Raw genomic sequence first — 21921 nt, 5'->3', positions numbered from 1 at the left:
TTTAAGTCTGGTGCATTGCCAGGTCAGTCCAGCACTTTTACTTTTTCTTCCAGGAATTTCCTCACACTTTGAAATTGTGGCATGGAGCCAAATCTTGTTGCAATGTCCCTTCACATTTACACATGAATGGCACAATAAAACGTTTTAAAACGTCAATGTATTTGGATGAATTCACCATACCATCAACAGGAAATAAGCTCCCAGTAACATCAGCTGTAAAAAAATTAAAAAAAAGCCCCCAAACATGTTTTTGAGGGTGTTTTACAGTTTGTTGAATATGATCAGTTCTCAATGGTTCATTTTTGCTTCTTCTAACAACACTTGCTCTGTACCCTTGAACAAAAAGATGGGTTTCATCACTGAAAATTACCTTTTTCCACTGGCTAGTTGACCAAGATTTATTTATTATATATTAAAACTGGTTTGAATCACTGACTGGTAATCAACTTACGATTTTACTTAAAAAATGCTTTGTCCCAATTAATTTGCACAGCACTGTACATCACCCTTAAATAATGTATGTACATGTGCATATGTATCAGAGCTGTGTAAATGTACATATGTAGCGCTGGTGGAAGGGACCGAGGGATCAGATGTGTGGGAAGGTGCAGAGGGGTCGGGTCTGTCGAAGTGTCCCTCGGTGGCGGACTCCTGAGGGATCGCTCCAGAAGGGTTCAAATCTGCTGGCTCCCGAGTGCTGCAGACAATGCTGTGAAACAAAGACAAAAAAATGTAATTAATATATTGATATTGCTTGGCCCTGGCTGAAACCCAAATAAAGTGTTAGACAAGTGAACATGTTTTATTAAATGGGGTGGGTAATATTTACCTTCTGCTCACCATCGTTGACCGGAGGAAGGACAGGGCTCTAGCATATTTATATTTGCTCCTGCATCCTCCCGATCCACTCGGGGCCTGCATCTTTTTGTTGAATTCCTTCTTAAAGCGATTCCTGATTGACCACCAGCGCTTGACAACTCTTTCGCCTGTGAAAGTACAAATTAGTTAGTATACAATACATTACAACCAGCAACATAACTGACCTGTGAATACTTACCCGCTTGATTCTGGGCTCGAACATCGAGGTCCTCCCAGTGGTCCACAACCTCGTGGCACACTTGCTCCCACTTGCTCCCAGAGTCGATGGGTAACACCAAGATCTGCCTGGCGGCGGACCCCCATGTTCCACAGCGGCTACCGCTCTCAGATTAGATCGATGAGGAGGTCGATATCTAGCCCTGGCTCCTCACCGTCCAAGTTAGGAGCACGCTGTGGAGCCTGTTAAAAAAGACAAAAAACAAAGACATTAGACTCAAAACAACAACATAAAGTGGTAAACAAAAAAAGAAATACTTACCTGATGGCGACCGCCCTGACACTCATGCCGACGACTTTGGGAGGCTCATGGAGGACCACTAGATTGAGCCGCAGAATCAAACGACTAAAAGAAAGAAAAAATTATGTGCTTGGATGTAGGTTATGTGTTGTGTGTACGGTGATGTCTGTAACAATCTGTTTTTCTGTTGTGTGTGTGCTGTGATGTGTGGGATGATGCGGTTCTACGATGCATGTAAGAAACTTAACAATTGCGAGACCGCTCCGGGTGTTTCTCCACCCCGTCCATCTCCTGGAAGCACCTCTTCTGCTGCAGCTTCCTGTTATACAAAAATGATATATTAATTATATATTTATTTATTTATTTATTACGTGAACATCACCGAAAAAAAAAAATATTTACCTCACAGCGCTGATGATGCGGGGGAGGGCATCCAGTAGAAGACATGGCTGGCTGTGGCTGTAGCTGGCTGTAGCTCGCTGTGGCTGTAGCTTGTGATTGATCACATGATCATGACCTCATGCAGGTCCTGGCAAGTCTGCCATGGGAGGTAAAGTGGACCTTCTCCCACCCGCTCTATGAAAGTCCACATAAAACCAGCCCTTTTTATGCAACTTAACCCTCACAACACGTAGTGTGTTGGAGAAAAAATGCTCTGGTTTCACATCACTGATGCCGTTAAGCGCAGTGACACATATCTCCCTTCTATCACCTTACCATTGACTCTGTCACAATGTGTAGATGGCTTTGAAAGTCTTGTGTTCAGTGTTGCTTTATCCACCAGTATTATATGTTTTATACTTGTGTAATAAGAACGGTGGAGATGGCAGGATTAGAGCTGATCATAGATGTGACTTCTCCATCTGTCTGTGACTTTTACAATATTTGTTTCAGGGTGAAGATCTGACCCATATTAATACTACAGAGACATATGTGAGGGGTGATGAGCAGTGTAAAGAGGAGATTCCCACATATGACTACCCAGGTGAGTAGTAACCACTAAATGCAGAGAAGTCACAGATTCTTCTCAGTCACCAGCTGTGGCTGCTTTATCGATGGTGTAATCTGGACATATCACAATCATGTGATCACCATTTTGCCTCTAGACCACAACATTCTCTTCCACCCAAAAAACTGTCAGAATGACTTTGGGCATTGAAAGCCCTTTTCTATAGAACTTACAACCTGGAAGATCAACCTACCACCTGAGATTAGAAGACTCTGACCTTTACCTGCCCAGATCCGTAAAGTACAAAGGCAAATGACAGCGTATGTAGAATGTGCTGACAAGTTATAAAAATATTATGATGAGCCTTTTTGAGAAAATGGAGGGTAATGATGCTGTTGGCTTCCAAAATCCCTGATAAGAAGGAAAAAATCAGGGCTTTGAAAAGCGCTGCCAAGTGCTGAGCCATAAAGTTGGGTATCAAAACAAATGAACGTTAAAAAAGAATTTTAAAATTCTACACATTTCCGATGTGAACCAGCTCCTTCCTCAGGCATATACAAATAATACATTGTGGATGTTTTATATCCTCTAACATGAGAAAAAAAAAAAAAGATTGAGATAAAATATAACTTTTAATAAAAAGTATTAAAAACGGGACATACAACAATTACAAACACCACACTATAAAAGTGCACACTACACTCACCCTAAAGATGAACCCTGGTCTGTGTGTCTGCCTGGCTGTGGAGGTTGGCACCCTATAACAACCCACACGAGAATGGCGCCCCCGCTCACCAACGGCTGACCCTACTGTCCTGTTGTGCCCTACCAATAAGTGCCAGCTGATACACTTTCACAACATGTGAAGACAGTACCCAATAGTATAGGTCAGAAACAACAGGCAGTGCATCTGTGTATATATATTCAGATCAGGGAAAAAAGGTGAAATACCATGCTTGATACAGATGATAAATGTCAGAAATTGATAAGAGAACCCCTCTCTCGAATCTGTACCTCCGCTGCTCCCTACCTACCAGCGGAGGTTGGCACCCTACTTGTCAGCGAATATGGTGCCCCTGCTTCACGACGGCAATCCTAGAAGACCCTATTGATAAACCGGCCACAATAAACACATCTAAGGGGTGTTACCATCAAAGTGGAACAACACAGCTTTACCATATTCAATTATAGGAATGAATCATAGATAAAGTTAATATAAACATCGGGAATGGATAAGAGGGGTACTTATGGAACATAGATATCCTGGAACCTCTGCGAGTTTCGCCTGACTGCTCCTCAGGAGGATAGATAGATAGATAGATAGATAGATAGATAGATAGATAGATAGATAGATAGATAGATAGATAGATAGATACTGCATGGTGTCAATGCAAACCCACTATGTATTTATAGAGTGGAATTTTTCAACCCTCCAATAGTTTCCAGGCTATGTACACAGCAATAATTATCCCATATAGATACATTTAGCTACATAAGTCTTATAGATAGAGCATGGCCACTTAAAAATGGCAACTGCATTACTCACATGCTGTGCTAGCTTCATTCAGGAAAGGCTGCCGCCATTACTGATGGCAGTGTGCGCGTGCTTTCCAACCTGGAATGCACCAGGAGCCATGTGCTCTCTCCATTCAGCGTACTTCCGTCATCACGATACCGAAAGTGACGGTGCCCATGATACTGTGCATGCGTTGGGTCAGCTTGCATTCCAAATACTGGAACTCATACCTAGTAAAACGTCATTGCGCGTGTGCCAGCTTGCATATGCTGGACCGTATTCCTAGTTAAATGATATTGCGCGTGTGACCCGCAGATTTGTGCTGGATCAGCCTGCGTTCAATGTACGTAAATACGCCTGCTCCCTGCATTCCCACAAGATTCAAAGGATACTGCAGTGCCAATATACAATATCAATATATAGAATCAATTTGATATATGCCATTAGTTTTGCCTATATCTTTGGTCCAGCCATCCTGAATAAATGGTAGGAACACAAAAGAGCCAGCGCATACAGAGTCAACATAGTATTAAAGGGAAAATGGGGTGTCCAATGGACAGTTTCAGACTAAGATGCAATGATAGTCCCATCCATTAATGGAATGAACCACAAAATACCAATGGATAGCACACCATAATAGGTGAAAGTCCCTAATCTTGGACATTACAAAGAGACATGACTGCAAAATAACTCAATTGGCGGACTGAATAGCTTTGGTTGTTCAGAGAAAACAGGTGTTAGGTGTCGAGTTCCCGCCGCTGCACAGGGGGAATCTCGAACCACCTCCGCTGCGGTCTCCCATTCTTCTCCAGCCCCAGTGGAGCCTGCTCAGCAGAGATGTCGTTTCCAGCGTCTGGCTCAGTCAGATACTGTCCGCTTGGTTATTGCTGATCTTCCAATTGTAACCAGCACTGTTCAGCGGCGAGCAGACGCTCCTGGGACTAAGTCCTGCTTTTCCTCTACTGAGCATGCCCAAGGGAAGACCTCTCATTTGCAGTGCCCGCTTATATGGCACCGTACGCAATCAGTGCGCTTTTCTGACAGCCTGTCAGTGTAGGGTGGGAATTCCCACTTGGACTCTGCATCTGACTCGGGGCGTCCTCAGGCACGGGCTCAAAAGCCACCGAGGGTCAGAGCGAGTCCAATCACCAGATTAGTGGGGGTGATTCATAGGGATCCCACTAGTATCTTGCAGCTGCACTCTGTGTCTGTTAACAGGGCGCAGCGTATTTTGGCGGCTCTGTGAAGCAACAGAGTTCGCTACTATTCACACGGGGTGAAGTCTAACCCACGTGTGAACGAGTGTCCATCCTCCATTACTCAGCAGCAGGTACCTTCTCTGCACGGTGGACCCCGGCTGCGAACGCACCTCATATCTACCTCTTTATTATTTGGTGCATTCCGCTAGTCCTAACAACAGGCATATGAATTTTGTTCATTGAGCCCGAAAGGGGCTAGGGAACCCATACGAAAAATCCATTCACATTCTAATAGATGTCTATCGTAGTTTCCTCCCCTTGGATTTGGCTTAACCACCTCCAGGACACAAAAAGAAACCTGTTTTAGATTCCACTGATGAGTTCCCTTCATGTGTCTCACCAGGGGGGTGTCCTGCTTGTTTTTTATATCTTCAATGTGCTCACCCACCCTTCTTCTGACCTCCCTACCAGTCTTACCCACAAATTCCATTGGACATGTACATGTGGCCATGTAAATTACACCCTTGCTTTTGCAATTGGAAAAATCACGCTGGTAGAATTTCTTAACAGAGAAGGAACTGCACATGGATTTGCAAGATTTCATCCATCTACAATTGACACAGTTGCCACACTTAAAGAAGCCTCAATTTTACGCTCCAATCAGTTGCCCTCTGGAGTGTATCTCCTGAAAAAGCTATGTACCAGATAGTCCCTAATGGAACGCCGCCTCCTATAGGTAATCATAGGTGAAGGCCCAATCATGTCCTTCAGGTCTGGGTCAGCCTTCAAAATGCCCCAATGCCTTTTGACAGTCAAATGTGTCAATTACACAGGTATAATCTGGGGTTTGTTTCATCAGTTTAACACAGGTCTGAAGCAATCTGGTTCTATTGCAGGAGAAAGCCTGCTGGAAAGCCTTCTCAACCATGTGTCTCGGGTACCCCTTGTCAGCAATCCTATTACTCATATCACTGGCTTGTCTCTGGAAATCATCCATGTCGGAGCAGTTCCTCCTCAGCCACAAAAATTGTCCTTTGGGGATACCACATTTTTGTATAGAAACCTTTCTTCATATACAAAACAATACAAATAGATGTAAAATGCATATTGGATGCACAATAAAATCCATATAAAGAAAAATATATGTACATGGAAAATCCTCCGGTTTAAGTGTGGATAGTTTAAAAATCCAATAGGATTCCCTAGTCTTTGGGACCTATTAGACACATGTTCTGATATTTGTTCTAATATAATCAGTCTTAAACTGGTGGGATCTCGTTTATGTTCTAAAATGAAATGCCGAGACAGACTGTGAGAGATTACACCTTTCCTAATACTATGTCTCTGGCTGTTCATCCTATTATGGATCTCTTGGGCCATTTTTAGATATTGGATGAATCTACCTTCTCCCCCTTCTGTGCTGCTGAATGTGCTCATATGGTCCCTACAAGACCAGGTCCAGTTTTTATGACCAAACTTCACTTTTCTGATCGACAACATTTAATTTTTTTTTAGTGCGGCCATGTTTGTATTTCTGTACAATAACAGCAGAGTTTACTTTTATCCTGATTTTTCAATTTCTTATAAAACCGACTAACTTCATACAGGATTGTGATAAACTACATAATAAACAGTACACCTGTGCCATGATATATCTCTAAGTTGTGCGTGGCTGATGGATGTAATATACAGTGGGTACGAATAGTATTCAGACCCCTTTAAATTTTTCACACTTTGGTAAGTTCAAAAAAGTTCATTTTTTTCTCATTAATGTACACTCTGCACCCCATCTTGACTGAAAAAAAACAGAAATGTAGTAATTTTTGCAAATTTATTATAAAAGAAAAACTGGTCATAAGTATTCAGACCCTTTGCTCAGTATAGAGTAGAAGCACCCTTTTGAGCTAGTACAGCTTAAAAGTCTTCTTGGTAATGATGCAACACGTTTTTCACACCTGGATTTGGGGATCCTCTGCCATTCCTTGCAGATCCTCTCCAGTTCCGTCAGGTTGGATGATGAACCTTGGTGGACAGCCATTTTCAGGTCTCTCCAGAGATGCTCAGTTGGGTTTAGGTCAGGGCTCTGGCTGGGCCAGTCAAGAATGGTCGCAGAATTGTTCTGTGCCACTCCTCTGTTATTTTAGCTGTGTGCTTAGGGTCATTGTCTTGTTGGAAGGTGAACCTTTGGCCCAGTCTGAGGGCCAGAGTACTCTGGAAGAGAATTATCGCCAAAACGTTCTATCTTCATCTCATCAGACCAGAAAATCTTATTTCTCATAGTCTGGGAGTCCTTCATATGTTTTTTAGCAAACTCTATGCTGGCTTTCATATGTCTTTCACTGAGGAGAGGCTTCTGTCTGGCTTTTCTGCCATAAAGGCTTGACTAGTAGAGGGCTGCAGTGATAGTTGACTTTGTGGAACTTTCTACCATCTCCCTACTGCATCTGTGGAGCTCAGACACAGTGATCTTGGGGTTCTTCTTTACCTCTCTCACCAAGGCTCTTCTCCCACGATTGCTCAGTTTGGCTGGACAGCCAGGTCTAGGAAGACTTCTGCTGGTCCCAAACTTTTTCCATTTAAGGATTATGAAGGCCACTGTGCTCTTAGGAACCTTGAGTACTGCAGAAATTCTTTTGTAACCTTGGCCAGATCTGTGCCTTGCCACAATTCTGTCTCTGAGCTCCTTGGCCAGTTCCTTTGAGCTCATGATTCTCATTTGGTCTGACATGCACTGTGAGCTGTGAGGTCTTATGTAGAAAGGTGTGTGCCTTTCCAAATGAAGTCCTATCAGTTTAACCCCTTACCGACATCGGTCGTAATAGTATGCCGAAGTTGTACTCCCTCCCTTTGATGTGGGCTTCGGCGGTGAGCCCACATCTTTCTGGGGACATGTCAGCTGTTTTGAACTGATGACATGTGCCTGCAATAGCCTCACCTCAGGTGGAATTGAGATCCACACACGGCTATTAACCAGTTAAATGCCGCTGTCAAACTCTGAAGCGGCATTTAAATTTCGCTTCTGGCAATTGCAAATGAAATACGCACAACGGTGACAATCCATCAGTGATCGCGGGTCACCGGTGTATTGGCATGACAATCTGAGGTCTCCTGGAAACCTCTATGGTTGTAAGTGCTGGCTTCCTGTGAGCGCCACCCAGTGGTCGACACTCATAGCAAGTGAGTAAATCTGCAATATAGAGGCGATCTGAACATCACCTCTATGTAGCAGAGCCGATCAGGTTGTGGCAGCTTCTAGTCTCCTATGGAGACTATTGATGCATGCCAAAAGTAGAACAAAAAAGTTTTTAAAAATATAAAATTATAAAAATTCAAATCACCCCCCTTTCGCCCCATTCAAAATAAAACAATATAAAAATAAAATCAAACATACACATATTTGGTATCGCCACATTCAGAATCGCCCCATCTATCAATAAGAAAAAAGATTAACCTGATTGCTAAACGGCATAGCGAGAAAAAAGTCAAAATTCCAGAATTACTTTTTTTGGTCGCCGTGACATTGCATTAAAATGCAATAACAGGCGATCAAAAGATTGTATCTGCACCAACATGGTATCATTAAAAACATCAGCTCGGCACGCAACAACTAAGCCCTCACCCAACCCAAGATCATGAAAAATGAGACGCTACAGGTATCAAAAACGGCGCAAATTTTCTTTTTTTTTTAACAAAGTTTGTTTTTTTTTGTTTTTTTTCACCACATAGGTAAAAACATGTCTGGTGTCTATGAACTCATAATGACCTGGAGAATCATAATGGCAGGTCAGTTTCAGCATTTAGTCAACCTAGCAAAAAAGCCAAACAAAAAACAAGTGTGGGATTGCACTTTTTTGCAATTTCACCGCACTTGGAATTTTATTCCTGTTTTCTAGTACACGACATGCTAAAACAAATGATGTTGTTCAAAAGTACAACTTGTCCCGCAAAAAATAAGCCCTCACATGGCCATATTGACAGAAAAGTAAAAACGTTATGGCTCTGGGAAAGAGAACGAAAACGCAAAAACGAAAAAAGCTGGGGTCATGAAGGGGTTAAAGTGACTACATTTTGTGAATTGCAACCCTCAATAAATTAATCTATAGGAAATTACTATTTTGACTCTGGTAGTTTCCAAATATTAGCACGCGCAGTGGATGTTGGAAAGTGAAAATTGCAAATATCCCAAGTTATTACCCAACACATAGTGCCCAGATTGTGCTCCAGGAGATACACATGCCGTAAAATAAGTGGTTTCTTCTCACTAGTAATGCCAAAAGCATGGATGCTTAATGTGGTTTGAGCACAGTCTAGTAAACTGTAAACTGTCATTGTCTTTGTGAATAATTCAATAATTTTGCATAACTTGTCATTTTTACAGACCGTTTGGAAATGTTCAAAAATATAGAATTCAAGGATATTTTATTCTAAAATAATAATTGGTTTTATTCTTTTCAGATGACTGTACCAGGAGATCAGCAGGACAGCTGACATCTTCAATGTTTAAATCAGATGATCTTGATATCCCACAGGATACAATTGAAGGGAATGCCATTACTCCAAATATACCATCATCCCTTCACAGCAAAGATCAATCATCCGATCCTTTGAAACAAGTCCTGTCTTCTGATTCATTACTGACTATTAAGGAAAATCAAAGTCACAAAATAAGCATTAAAAAACAAACTGCTCCTAAAGCAATGAAGACATTTTCATTTTCAGAATATGGAAATAGTTTTTCCCTAGAAAAGTCCTTTCTCAAGCAACAAATCCTTCACAAAGCAGACAATAGATTTTCTTGTTCCAAGTGTGGGAGATGTTTTAACCAGAAATCAGATTTTGTCAGTCACCAGAGAATTCACACAGGAGAGAAGCCTTTTTCTTGTTCAGAATGTGGCAAACATTTTAACCAGAAAGCGTATCTTGTTAGCCACCAGAAAACCCACACAGGAGAGAAGCCTTTTTCATGTTCAGAATGTGGGAAATGTTTTAGCAGGAAAGCGAATCTTGTTAGCCACCAGAAAACTCACACAGGGGAGAAGCCTTTTTCCTGTTCAAAATGTGGGAAATGTTTTAACCACAAAGCGAATCTTGTTAGCCACCAGAAAATCCACACAGGGGAGAAGCCTTTTTCATGTTCAGAATGTGGGAAATGTTTTAACCACAAAAGGAATCTTGTTAGCCACCAGAAAACCCACACAGGGGAGAAGCCTTTTTCCTGTTTAGAATGTGGGAAATGTTTTACAGATAAACAAGTTCTTATCAGACATCATAGATCTCACACAGGGGAGAAGCCTTTTTCCTGTTTAGAATGTGGGAAATGTTTTAACCACAAAGCGAATCTTGTTAGGCACCAGAAAATCCACACAAGGGAGAAGCCTTTTTCCATGTTCAGAATGTGGGAAATGTTTTAGCAGGAAAGCGAATTTTGTTAGCCACCAGAAAACCCACACAGGGGAGAAGCCTTTTTCCTGTTCAAAACGTGGGAAATGTTTTAACCACAAAAGGAATCTTGTTAGCCACCAGAAAATCTACACACGGCCTTTTTCCTGTTTAGAATGTGGGAAATGTTTTAACCACAAAGCGAATCTTGTTAGCCACCAGAAAATCCACACAGGGGAGAAGCCTTTTTGATGTTCAGAATGTGGGAAATGTTTTAACCACAAAAGGAATCTTGTTAGCCACCAAAAAACCCACATAGGGGAGAAGCCATTTTCATGTTCATAACGTGGAAAATGTTTTGTGAATAAACCATCTCTTTCTAGCCACCAAAGAATTCACACAGGGGGGATTTTTTTATGTTCTTAATTGTTTTTACATAGTCAGATACAAATGCTTCTCACTAAATTAGAATATTATCAAAAAGTTACCGTATTTTTCCGACCATAAGACGCACTTTTTTCCTCCAAATTTGGGAGGAAAGTGTGGGTGCTTATGGTCGGAATGTAGCATGTGGGGAGGGGGGGCAGTGGCTAGTGGGATCGCACTGTGATCCCACTTGCAGGAGGCAGAAAAATGTCTGAGCTGCCCAGAATCCAGCACTGGGGAAACCACATGGTCCCAATGATTAAACTGCAGTGAATATTCATTAGCCGCTTCCCCGCCCACCTGTCAGCTGAGCATTGAGCGGGGAGCAGCAAATGAATAGTCCTTCACTGAAACACACATGGTTTCCCCAGCGCTGGATTCCTGCAGCGGCTGGGGAGATCTGTGTGTCCGTGTGTAGGAGAAGGCAGCAGCAGGGACCAGGGGAGAAAAGATCACCGCATACCTGCCTGGGCTGGATGCTTAGTGCTGGGCATAAGGACCTGTGTGATGTCATGAAGTGGGCGGGCTGGAGCATCACATGGCAGCACAGAGCTCTCTTCTGATGTTATCACAGGTCTTTCAGGCTCCCCACTAGAATCTGCAAGCATTCTCTTATGACCTGTGCTGTGGAGAGGCAGGAAAAGCTCTGTGTGTGCAGTCCAGCTTTTCACCTCACCACAGTGGCTGGCTGGCTGCCGCAATTAAAAGGTTAGTCTTTTGAACACACAATAAAGCACTCTGCCACTCCTGTGGTGAACTAGCATGCCATAGGATCTGCAGGACATGCTGGGAGTTATAGTTCTCCCAATGGGATCTTAAAGCAGCACTCCAGTGTTATTTTTTCAGTTCTGGAGTGGTGCTTTAAATATAAGCCCTGCCCTGTGCCCCCATTCTTATACTCACCCTCCAGCGTCTTCATATAGTACTTTACAGACACCACACTGGTCCCGCAGCTTCCAACATAATAACATACTATTATACAGTGGGGCAAAAAAGTATTTAGTCAGTCAGCAATAGTGCAAGTTCCACCACTTAAAAAGATGAGAGGCGTCTGTAATTTACATCTTAGGTAGACCTCAACTATGGGAGACAAACTGAGAAAAAAAAACCCAGAAAATCACATTGTCTGTTTTTTTTAACATTTTATTTGCATATTATGGTGGAAAATAAGTATTTGGTCAGAAACAAAATTTGATCTCAATACTTTGTAATATATCCTTTGTTGGCAATGACAGAGGTCAAACGTTTTCTGTAAGTCTTCACAAGGTTGCCACACACTGTTGTTGGTATGTTGGCCCATTCCTCCATGCAGATCTCCTCTAGAGCAGTGATGATTTTGACTTTTCGCTTGGCAACACGGACTTTCAACTCCCTCCAAAGGTTTTCTATAGGGTTGAGATCTGGAGACTGGCTAGGCCACTCCAGGACCTTGAAATGCTTCTTACGAAGCCACTCCTTCGTTGCCCTGGCGGTGTGCTTTGGATCATTGTCATGTTGAAAGACCCAGCCATGTTTCATCTTCAATGCCCTTGCTGATGGAAGGAGGTTTGCACTCAAAATCTCACGATACATGGCCCCATTCATTCTTTCATGTACCCGGATCAGTCGTCCTGGCCCCTTTGCAGAGAAACAGCCCCAAAGCATGATGTTTCCACCACCATGCTTTACAGTAGGTATGGTGTTTGATGGATGCAACTCAGTATTCTTTTTCCTCCAAACACGACAAGTTGTGTTTCTACCAAACAGTTCCAGTTTGGTTTCATCAGACCAAAGGACATTCTCCCAAAACTCCTCTGGATCATCCAAATGCTCTCTAGCAAACTTCAGATGGGTCCGGACATGTACTGGCTTAAGCAGTGGGACACGTCTGGCACTGCAGGATCTGAGTCCATGGTGGCGTAGTGTGTTACTTATGGTAGGCCTTGTTACATTGGTCCCAGCTCTCTGCAGTTCATTCACTAGGTCCCCCCGCGTGGTTCTGGGATTTTTGCTCACCGTTCTTGTGATCATTCTGACCCCACGTGGTGGGATTTTGCGTGGAGCCCCAGATCGAGGGAGATTATCAGTGGTCTTGTATGTCTTCCATTTTCTAATTATTGCTACCACTGTTGATTTCTTCACTCCAAGCTGGTTGGCTATTGCAGATTCAGTCTTCCCAGCCTGGTGCAGGGCTACAATTTTGTTTCTGGTGTCCTTTGACAGCTCTTTGGTCTTCACCATAGTGGAGTTTGGAGTCAGACTGTTTGAGTTTGTGCACAGGTGTCTTTTTATACTGATAACAAGTTTAAACAGGTGCCATTACTACAGGTAATGAGTGGAGGAAAGAGGAGACTCTTAAAGAAGAAGTTACAGGTCTGTGAGAGCCAGAAATCTTGATTGTTTGTTTCTGACCAAATACTTATTTTCCGCCCTAATATGCAAATAAAATGATAAAAAAACAGACAATGTGATTTTCTGGGGTTTTTTTTCTCAGTTTGTCTCCCATAGTTGAGGTCTACCTATGATGTAAATTACAGACGCCTCTCATCTTTTTAAGTGGTGGAACTTGCACTATTGCTGACTGACTAAATACTTTTTTGCCCCACTGTATATAATAACACCACATATAATAGTATGTTATTACATTTTACATTTTTTTTTTTTTGCTTCAAATATTTTTTTTCCCTAGTTTCCACCTCTAAAACCTGGGTGCGTCTTATAGTCCGAAAAATACAGTAATTTGTTGCAGTTCTTCAATGCAAAAAGTGAAACTCTTATATAGAGTCTTTACAGAGTGATCTATCTCAAGCGTTTATTTCTGTTGATGACTATATCCTACTGCCAATGAAAACCCAAAAGTCATTATGTCAGTAAATTAGCATAAAAACACCTGCAATGGCTTCCTAAACATTTTAAAAAAGGTCCCTTAGTCTGTTTCAGTAGGCTCCACAATCATGAGGAAGACTGCTGACTGGACAGATGTCTAGAAGGCAGTCATTGACGCATTCCAGAAGGAGGGTAAGCCACTGTGAAATTTTAGTATTTCAATATTTTAAAAAATATAGATTACTTAACATATGCAGGTTCTAACTCGCAAATAGATACTCTGGATATTGAGGGGCTGAGTTATTCTGAGGATTTTGGCCGATACATCTGTTATCTGTTTGTCAGAACTATAGGGCTTTTGTCGGAACGGTCAATATGTGGCTATTTGGAGATAGTAAATGGTTCTTAAAGGTTGCAGGCTATATTCTTAAGCATTTCAAAGCATATTCCATAAGTTACTAGTGTTATACTAATATGGTAGAGGCTATGAACTTAGCGGCAGATCATCATATGTGGTTATGAGACAGGAAAAATAGAACCGTATGTATGTAATGTAAGTCTATGGGTCAAAATAGTATACAGTTTAAGCCGACCTACCTCCTGTTCAGACAGATCTCTCATACTTTGAGAATCTCCAACCCGGACTACATCAACTTCAAGACCATATGTAAGAACCAATGAATGCTTGTTTTCTCTTTTAGAATCTAAGAATTATTTTTGGGTGCTATGAACTTACTTTTCTTAATTTCTGTAATCACTTTTTGAATAAACATTAAACAAGATTTGTTTTAGCCACACAATTCAATATTGCTTTCCTTTCTATCTTCACCGTGCTCTTACTTTAAAAAGAAAGTGTTATTTTTTCTGATATTTTGGTGAGTCCAGCCAAATCTGATTTATTGTGCTATTTTGTGTGGATTCCTTTTCCTTGCACACGGAGGAGGAGAACTCTGCTAAACACCTGTTGTTCAACGCAGGAATTTCACTATTTCACTCATAAGAATCAGAGCCTACAGACAGTGAAGATTCGTGTCTCCAACCATAAAGAGCTGCATGTGTCCCATCCAGACGGAGGTCTGAGGAATCAGTAAAGACACAGAGGACCATTAATTGACGGTTGGATCAATCCAGGAGAGGAAAAGATATTCCATAGGTGAGAAAATGTATTTTATTCATGATTATTCTAGGAAAGGTAATATAGAGTTTAAGTTTGTTCATAGCCATAGATTCACAATTATGCTCCAGTTTATATAACCAATGTGAAACTTAAAATTGATGAGGTTTTTCTCAGTAAAAAAGTTACAGAGAAAGCTTCAAAATGTCATGCACATGGGGCGAGTGTACAATAATTTAGTCTTTGAGAAAACTGAAACACAAACACATAAAGCATGTACTATCACACAATATATTGGTCATACTGACACACAAGGTGACACACGAGTCTGACGGGGATTACTTCGATTGTCCTAATTGTTTGCTATTGTCAGAACATAATGAACAATTGGAAGATCAAATTGATACTCAAACAGAATTATTGTCCAAATTGCACCAAGATATAAAAAAAGGCTTCTCTTGTTACGCAATCAAATCAACATGAAGACAATGCTGCCACATCATTTGTACCAGATACACAAAAGATTTACAGGCAGATGAACTACAACGGAAAAAATTACATGACAGAGCAGCAGGAATTAATCTGAAAATAAACGATCAGTTAACGAAAATTTTAAAAGACATTCCAAACTTTAATGACAAGATGGATGCCTTTTATAATGCGGACATTTTTGAATCAAACACCAATAAATTCAATCTTAAAGGGACTCTGTCGCCTGAATCTGGTGGGCTATGTAAATGCCCCGTGTCCGGTCCGATGGGCGGTGTTTCCTCCTCTTTCCTCCACCCCATCCTTCCCCGCTGTCCGCAATATTTTCTGGAATTGGAGTAGGTGTCCTCCATAGTTTGCGCGTGTGCAATGCAATCTTGTCTCGCGCATGCGCAGTATGCTTTGCAGAAAAAGCAATAGTGTGCAAAAAACACACCATATATATATCCCCTGGCTCAAGACAGAATCAGCTGTGGAGGATATCCACTAATAAAACATAACTTTTAATATTAAATGCTAAAAACTGCACATCCAACAGGACACAAACGAAAAAAAACATACAAAGTGCTCAGGTGAACCAGTGCTCAATAAAAAAGAATGGTTGGATCTCACCCAAGCTGCCGGACACTGTATACTTCCGTACGACACAGTAGAGATCCAATTAGATGAGGAGGGGCAGGGCTGAAGTAGTATGTCTACCCTGTAACCCCTCTGTAACTCCTGTCCTGACAAGGACAGGCCCCAAATGGACCTTGCTCTAAGGGACCAGCCCACCCAATATGTGTAAAGGCAGAGTCCCAAAACCTCTTGAAACGTAGAATCTTCCTCCCTACGCGTTTCAACTCCGGTCATGGAGAATCATCAGGGGAGTCATATGGAAAAAAGTGCCAACGGGCACAGAGATGTAAGTCCGTCTAAATTGTGGGGCCTGCAGTGGCTAGGTAACCCACGCTGGAGATGACCGTCTGTGTCCACAGTCTCTGGTAGAGTACAACCCACCTCTGTGAAGCCTCTCTATATACCCAAAGCCCCTCCCCCTAGTACCTGATATACTGGGATATGGGAAAACCCGGAACGGATCAAACTGCCTAATAAACCATGTGCACTGTATGCCCCAAAAAGCTATAGATCCAGTTGGGGCATTCCAAGGGGGCATAAATAATGCCCGTGAGCCCCCATACTCATGAATGAGAAATTATCATAGCCGCACAAATCCAGCACTAGTCATATGCGGCTGCATGGTTACCAGTTTATAAATAATGATATACGAAAAAAAAAAAAAAAAAAAAAGCCATATGCGGCTGCATGGTTACCAGTTTATAAATAATGATATACGAAAAAAAAAAAAAAAAAAAAAAAAAAGCCATATGCGGCTGCATGGTTACCAGTTTATAAATAATGATATACGGAAAAAAAAAAAAAAAAAAAAAAAAAGCCATATGCGGCTGCATGGTTACCAGTTTATAAATAATGATATACAAAAAAAAAGCCATATGCGGCTGCATGGTTACCAGTTTATAAATAATGATATACGGAAAAAAAAAAAAAAAAAGCCATATGCGGCTGCATGGTTACCAGTTTATAAATAATGATATACGAAAAAAAAAAAAAGGGGCACCGGAGTTACGGCGCCATCTCATGTGCGCTGATGTGTTTAGCCAGGCGTACATAGTCGGGGGCATAATTGATGTCAGTAAACCTCCACTATCATAAGCGGCCATATGGCACAAGCACTCACCATGTCCACATGGTTACTGGATTATACATAATATCACATAGTGAGCGCATGCACCGGAAGTTGTGGCGCCATCCTGTGCGCATCACATCCTATCAAGCGCCCAACAGCATGTAACGCTGGGTGCGCTCCAACAGTGGAACGCAAGCCGACTCACTCGGCGTGGTAAGTGCAAGAACCGGAAGTTGCGGCGCCATCTTGTACGCGTCACATCCTGTACGGCGCCCACAACATGTAACGCTGGGTGCGCTCCAGCAGTGGAGCGCAAGCCGACTCACTCGGCGTGGTAAGTGCAGGTACCAGAAGTTGCGGCGCCATCTTGTACGCGTCACATCCTGTACGGCGCCCACATGTTGCCATGGTGAATGCGTTTCAAGGGTGAAACGCAAGCCGTCTCCGTCCACGACCACAGTGAAGCACCGGCCCTTGTAAGTTGCACAGAAGGAAGGGGGGGAAGCGTCACAATAACCGAATCAACTCATGATATCAACAAATAAGATTCTATGCGGTACCCACATCCATGCATAATCACAAGCAAACTGGCAGAAATGGATTATAAACCCAAACAAGGGGGAGGGGGTTAGAGGCTAACATAAATGGGCGAAGATCAATTAAACAAAATTCCATAAAACAATTAGCGTGAAACGTGGATAAAAATGGATGCACAGAAGCAAAAAACAGAAGCTCATACTAGACATAGAGGTGTCAGTAATTTAAGTCATAGTGACACCCATTATAACCTAGATGGCTATATAGAAAGTAGCAGTGGCTAGTTTCCAAACAGATCCCGATGGATCATAATATATCTTGCTTTCTTTGGCATGGTAACTGGAGAAGACCCGTCAAACAGACAAATAACAAATCACATAAAATAATAAGATGGGAAAGGGGAAGGGGAGAGAGGGAGGGAACGGACAGAGAGTAATGGAGAGAAAGACTAGGCAAGGAGAACACCACTAATAAGGTAAATAAAGCCTAAAGGAAACAGCTATAATTAAGTTGTTCGTTCAAACCATGGGGTTGGCATGTATCCAGAAGAAAGATCCATCTCGCTTCTCTCTGAAGAAGCATTTTATCCAGGTCACCCCCCCTGGACGGAGGATGCACCTTATCAATCCCCATAAAACGCAAGACCTTGGGGTCACCCCCATGTATATCATGCACATGTTTTGCTATCGGGGTATCCCTTCTGTTTCGTATATCCCCCAAGTGTTCCCCCACTCGTCGTCTGAATTCTCTGATCGTTTTTCCAATGTAGGTGATTCCACAGATACAACTCACCCTGTATACAATCCCTGTTGTTCTACAATTGATAAAGTCCCTGATGGTATAGGACTGCTGTGTATGCTCATTATGGAATACCTTCCCAGTAAGGACAAAATCACACGCCACACAGGCTCCACATTTAAAACATCCTGCTGGTCTTTGAGGAAGCCATGTCTCCTTTCTAGGCGTAGTGAAATGGCTATGCATGAGTCTATCACCTAAACTCCTACCTCTCCGATAGGTGATCCTTGGTTCCTTGCCAATGATATCTTTCACGTCCTCGTCCATCCCCAAAATTCCCCAATGTTTTTTCAAGATGTCCCTCACGGGTCCTGCCCCATTGTCAAAGGTGCAAATCACCCTAGTCTCCTTAGGGGTCTCTTCTTCTCTATTTCGGGGTATAAGCAAGGTCCCCCTCTCACATGCATTCGCATGGCGAAATGCTTCTCTAAGAATCCAATCCGGGTAGCCCCTGGTCCGGAACCTCTGCCGAAGATCATCCGCCTTTATTTTAAAATCCCTTTGATTGGAACAGTTGCGACGCAACCTAAGGTATTGGCCTTTAGGGATACCCTTTTTTAGAGAGAAGGGATGATGGCTGTCCCACCTTAAAAGGGAATTGGTTGCGGTCGGCTTCCTGTACACAGTAGTTTCAAGACACTCCCCATCCCTAGATTTAGAGATGAGGACATCCAGAAATGGTAGTCTCTCTTCCTGTATTTCAAAAGTAAAGCTGAGGCCAATCTCATTATCGTTAAGGGATGCCACAAACTCAGCAAAACCCTCCCTGGTGCCCCTCCACAATATGAAAATATCTATATATCTGACCCAAAGGTCCACAAGGGCCAGATAATTCTCATAAGTCTCTGAGAAGGCAATACTGTCCTCCCACCAGCCCAGGAACAAGTTTGCGTAAGTGGGCGCACATGGGCTGCCCATGGCAGTGCCCCTGAGCTGGTGGAGGATCCTGCCATCAAAGCAAAAAAAATTGTTATGCAGTACAAATTCAAGAAGAGATATGATAAGTTCATTGTGGGCCCTGAACTGACACCCCCTTGTGTTCAAAAAGTATTGCACCCCCTGAACTCCACACTGATGTGGGATTGAGGAGTACAGAGACTCAACGTCAATGCTGGCCAGGAGGGTGCCAGGTTCTAGGGAAATACCCTCTAGTCTGCGAAGCAGATCCATGGTGTCCCTAACATAGGATGGAAGTGCGGTAACAAATGGTCTTAGGACATTATCGATGTAAATACCCACATTTTGTCCAACACCTCCTATCCCAGAGACAATGGGTCTACCCTTTAGCGGATCCAGGCCCTTGTGGACCTTTGGGAGGGCATAGAATGTGGGCATAACCGGGTGGAGGGGCAACAGGAAGGAGAACTCATCCTCATCAATCAGTTTCTCAGCCTTGGCTTTAAGTAAAATGGCCCTAAGTTCTGACACACATTTAGTAGTTGGATTTGTTGTTACATGGGCATAAGTGGACCGGTCATTAAGTAACGACAAACACATATTCCTATACCCGTCGATCCCCATAACCACAATATTGCCACCTTTGTCAGATGGCTTGAAAATAAGGGATTTGTCATTTTCTAAACCCCGGAGAGCCTCCATCTGTACTCTACTGAGATTGTGACGAGACTGGCAGTGCGCTAAATTCTTGATGTCTTGGGTACTCAAATTCAAGAAGACATCAATTGCGGAGAGATCTCCACCTACTGGGGCCAACTTTTTACTAGGATTTTTGAGTTGGGTGAAGGGACCAGTTCCTCCAATTGTGGCTGGTGTGGTATCCAGACCTGCCAGAAGTTGTATATCAGGTAGCATATCAAGAGAGATGCCCAGTTCATGACAGGTTTTTTTGTCCTTTTGTTTAAAAAATTTATGCCACTTGAGTTTCCTTATGAACAGATTCAAATCCTTAATCATATCAAACGGAACAAAATCAGAACTGGGTATAAATGATAATCCTTTTGAAAGGACCGACATTTCAACCTCCGTAAGCTGTCTGTCTGATAGATTCAAAACCTGTGACTGCGGAGCTGGTATGGTCGATCTAAAAAACCAGTCCTAGGTATATTGGTCTGAAATCTATCTCCTCTACGGTAGTTGCTACCCCTCCCCCTCTGTCGGTTTTTAGGAGTGGGCCTTCTACTCTCTGTATCTGACAGGTCTGTCTCAGTAGAAGACAGATCTGTCTCTCTATCTCCTCTTTCAGATCTATCCACCACAACTTGATATATTTTGTTGTCTTTGAAGTCCTGCAGGTCCCTGAGATATTGTTTATGCTTTCTTTCTTTGAGATTATATTGAAATTTCTCAATGGAGTTTTGTAACTCAGTCTCCTTCACAATGAAGTCTTTCTCAGACTCAAATTTTTTGGTAATCTCTATCTGTTCTTTAAGTTTAATATTCAGTCTCTCCAAATTGATTTTTTCTTCATTGACTAAAATCTGCATAAATCTCAGGGAACTGCAGGTAGCTTCTTTCTCCCAAAGACTCATCAACTGGGGGTTTCTGCACCGTGCTGCTGGGGTAAGGGAAATACGTAGTCCTCTTGGGACTATACCATTTTTTATATAGTTCTCAAGGCTTTGTAGTTCCCACCAAGAAACTATTTGTTCCCTATATACTCTGTTCAGGTCCTTAAAGACAGAAGCATAAGTAGGTGTATATTTCTTTTGAGAAAAAGCTTTCTCTGAAAAAATGTCTTTGGCCTCAGTCAGCCATAGGTCTGTGTCAGGGCCTGCTGCCAGAAACCCAGCCATAGCAAGCACAATCAATAGCAGAAAAAGCAATAGTGTGCAAAAAACACACCATATATATACCCCCTGGCTCAAGACAGAATCAGCTGTGGAGGATATCCACTAATAAAACATAACTTTTAATATTAAATGCTAAAAACTGCACATCCAACAGGACACAAACGAAAAAAACATACAAAGTGCTCAGGTGAACCAGTGCTCAATAAAAAAGAATGGTTGGATCTCACCCAAGCTGCCGGACACTGTATACTTCCGTACGACACAGTAGAGATCCAATTAGATGAGGAGGGGCAGGGCTGAAGTAGTATGTCTACCCTGTAACCCCTCTGTAACTCCTGTCCTGACAAGGACAGGCCCCAAATGGACCTTGCTCTAAGGGACCAGCCCACCCAATATGTGTAAAGGCATCTCCAGCGTGGGTTACCTAGCCACTGCAGGCCCCACAATTTAGACGGACTTACATCTCTGTGCCCGTTGGCACTTTTTTCCATATGACTCCCCTGATGATTCTCCATGACCGGAGTTGAAACGCGTAGGGAGGAAGATTCTACGTTTCAAGAGGTTTTGGGACTCTGCCTTTACACATATTGGGTGGGCTGGTCCCTTAGAGCAAGGTCCATTTGGGGCCTGTCCTTGTCAGGACAGGAGTTACAGAGGGGTTACAGGGTAGACATACTACTTCAGCCCTGCCCCTCCTCATCTAATTGGATCTCTACTGTGTCGTACGGAAGTATACAGTGTCCGGCAGCTTGGGTGAGATCCAACCATTCTTTTTTATTGAGCACTGGTTCACCTGAGCACTTTGTATGTTTTTTTCGTTTGTGTCCTGTTGGATGTGCAGTTTTTAGCATTTAATATTAAAAGTTATGTTTTATTAGTGGATATCCTCCACAGCTGATTCTGCAGTATGCTTTGCCCATCTGCGGGCAAAGCCGA

General features: G+C 42.5%; 1 protein-coding gene across 1 annotated transcript in view; it reads left to right on the top strand.

The window, feature by feature from the left end:
* Window positions 1–21921, top strand: part of LOC138663586 (oocyte zinc finger protein XlCOF7.1-like) — a 169796-nt gene that overhangs the window by 28994 nt on the left and 118881 nt on the right. The window contains exon 6 of the mRNA XM_069749843.1: window positions 9806–10301. Coding sequence (XP_069605944.1) covers window positions 9806–10301 — 496 coding nt within the window. The remainder of the gene's footprint in view (window positions 1–9805; window positions 10302–21921) is intronic.

This window comes from Ranitomeya imitator, chromosome 2, assembly GCF_032444005.1.
Source record: "Ranitomeya imitator isolate aRanImi1 chromosome 2, aRanImi1.pri, whole genome shotgun sequence".
Classification (NCBI taxonomy): Eukaryota; Metazoa; Chordata; class Amphibia; order Anura; family Dendrobatidae; genus Ranitomeya; species Ranitomeya imitator.
The sequence above is the reverse complement of the archived record's forward strand: the minus strand, read 5'-3'. Positions and strand labels throughout refer to the sequence as shown.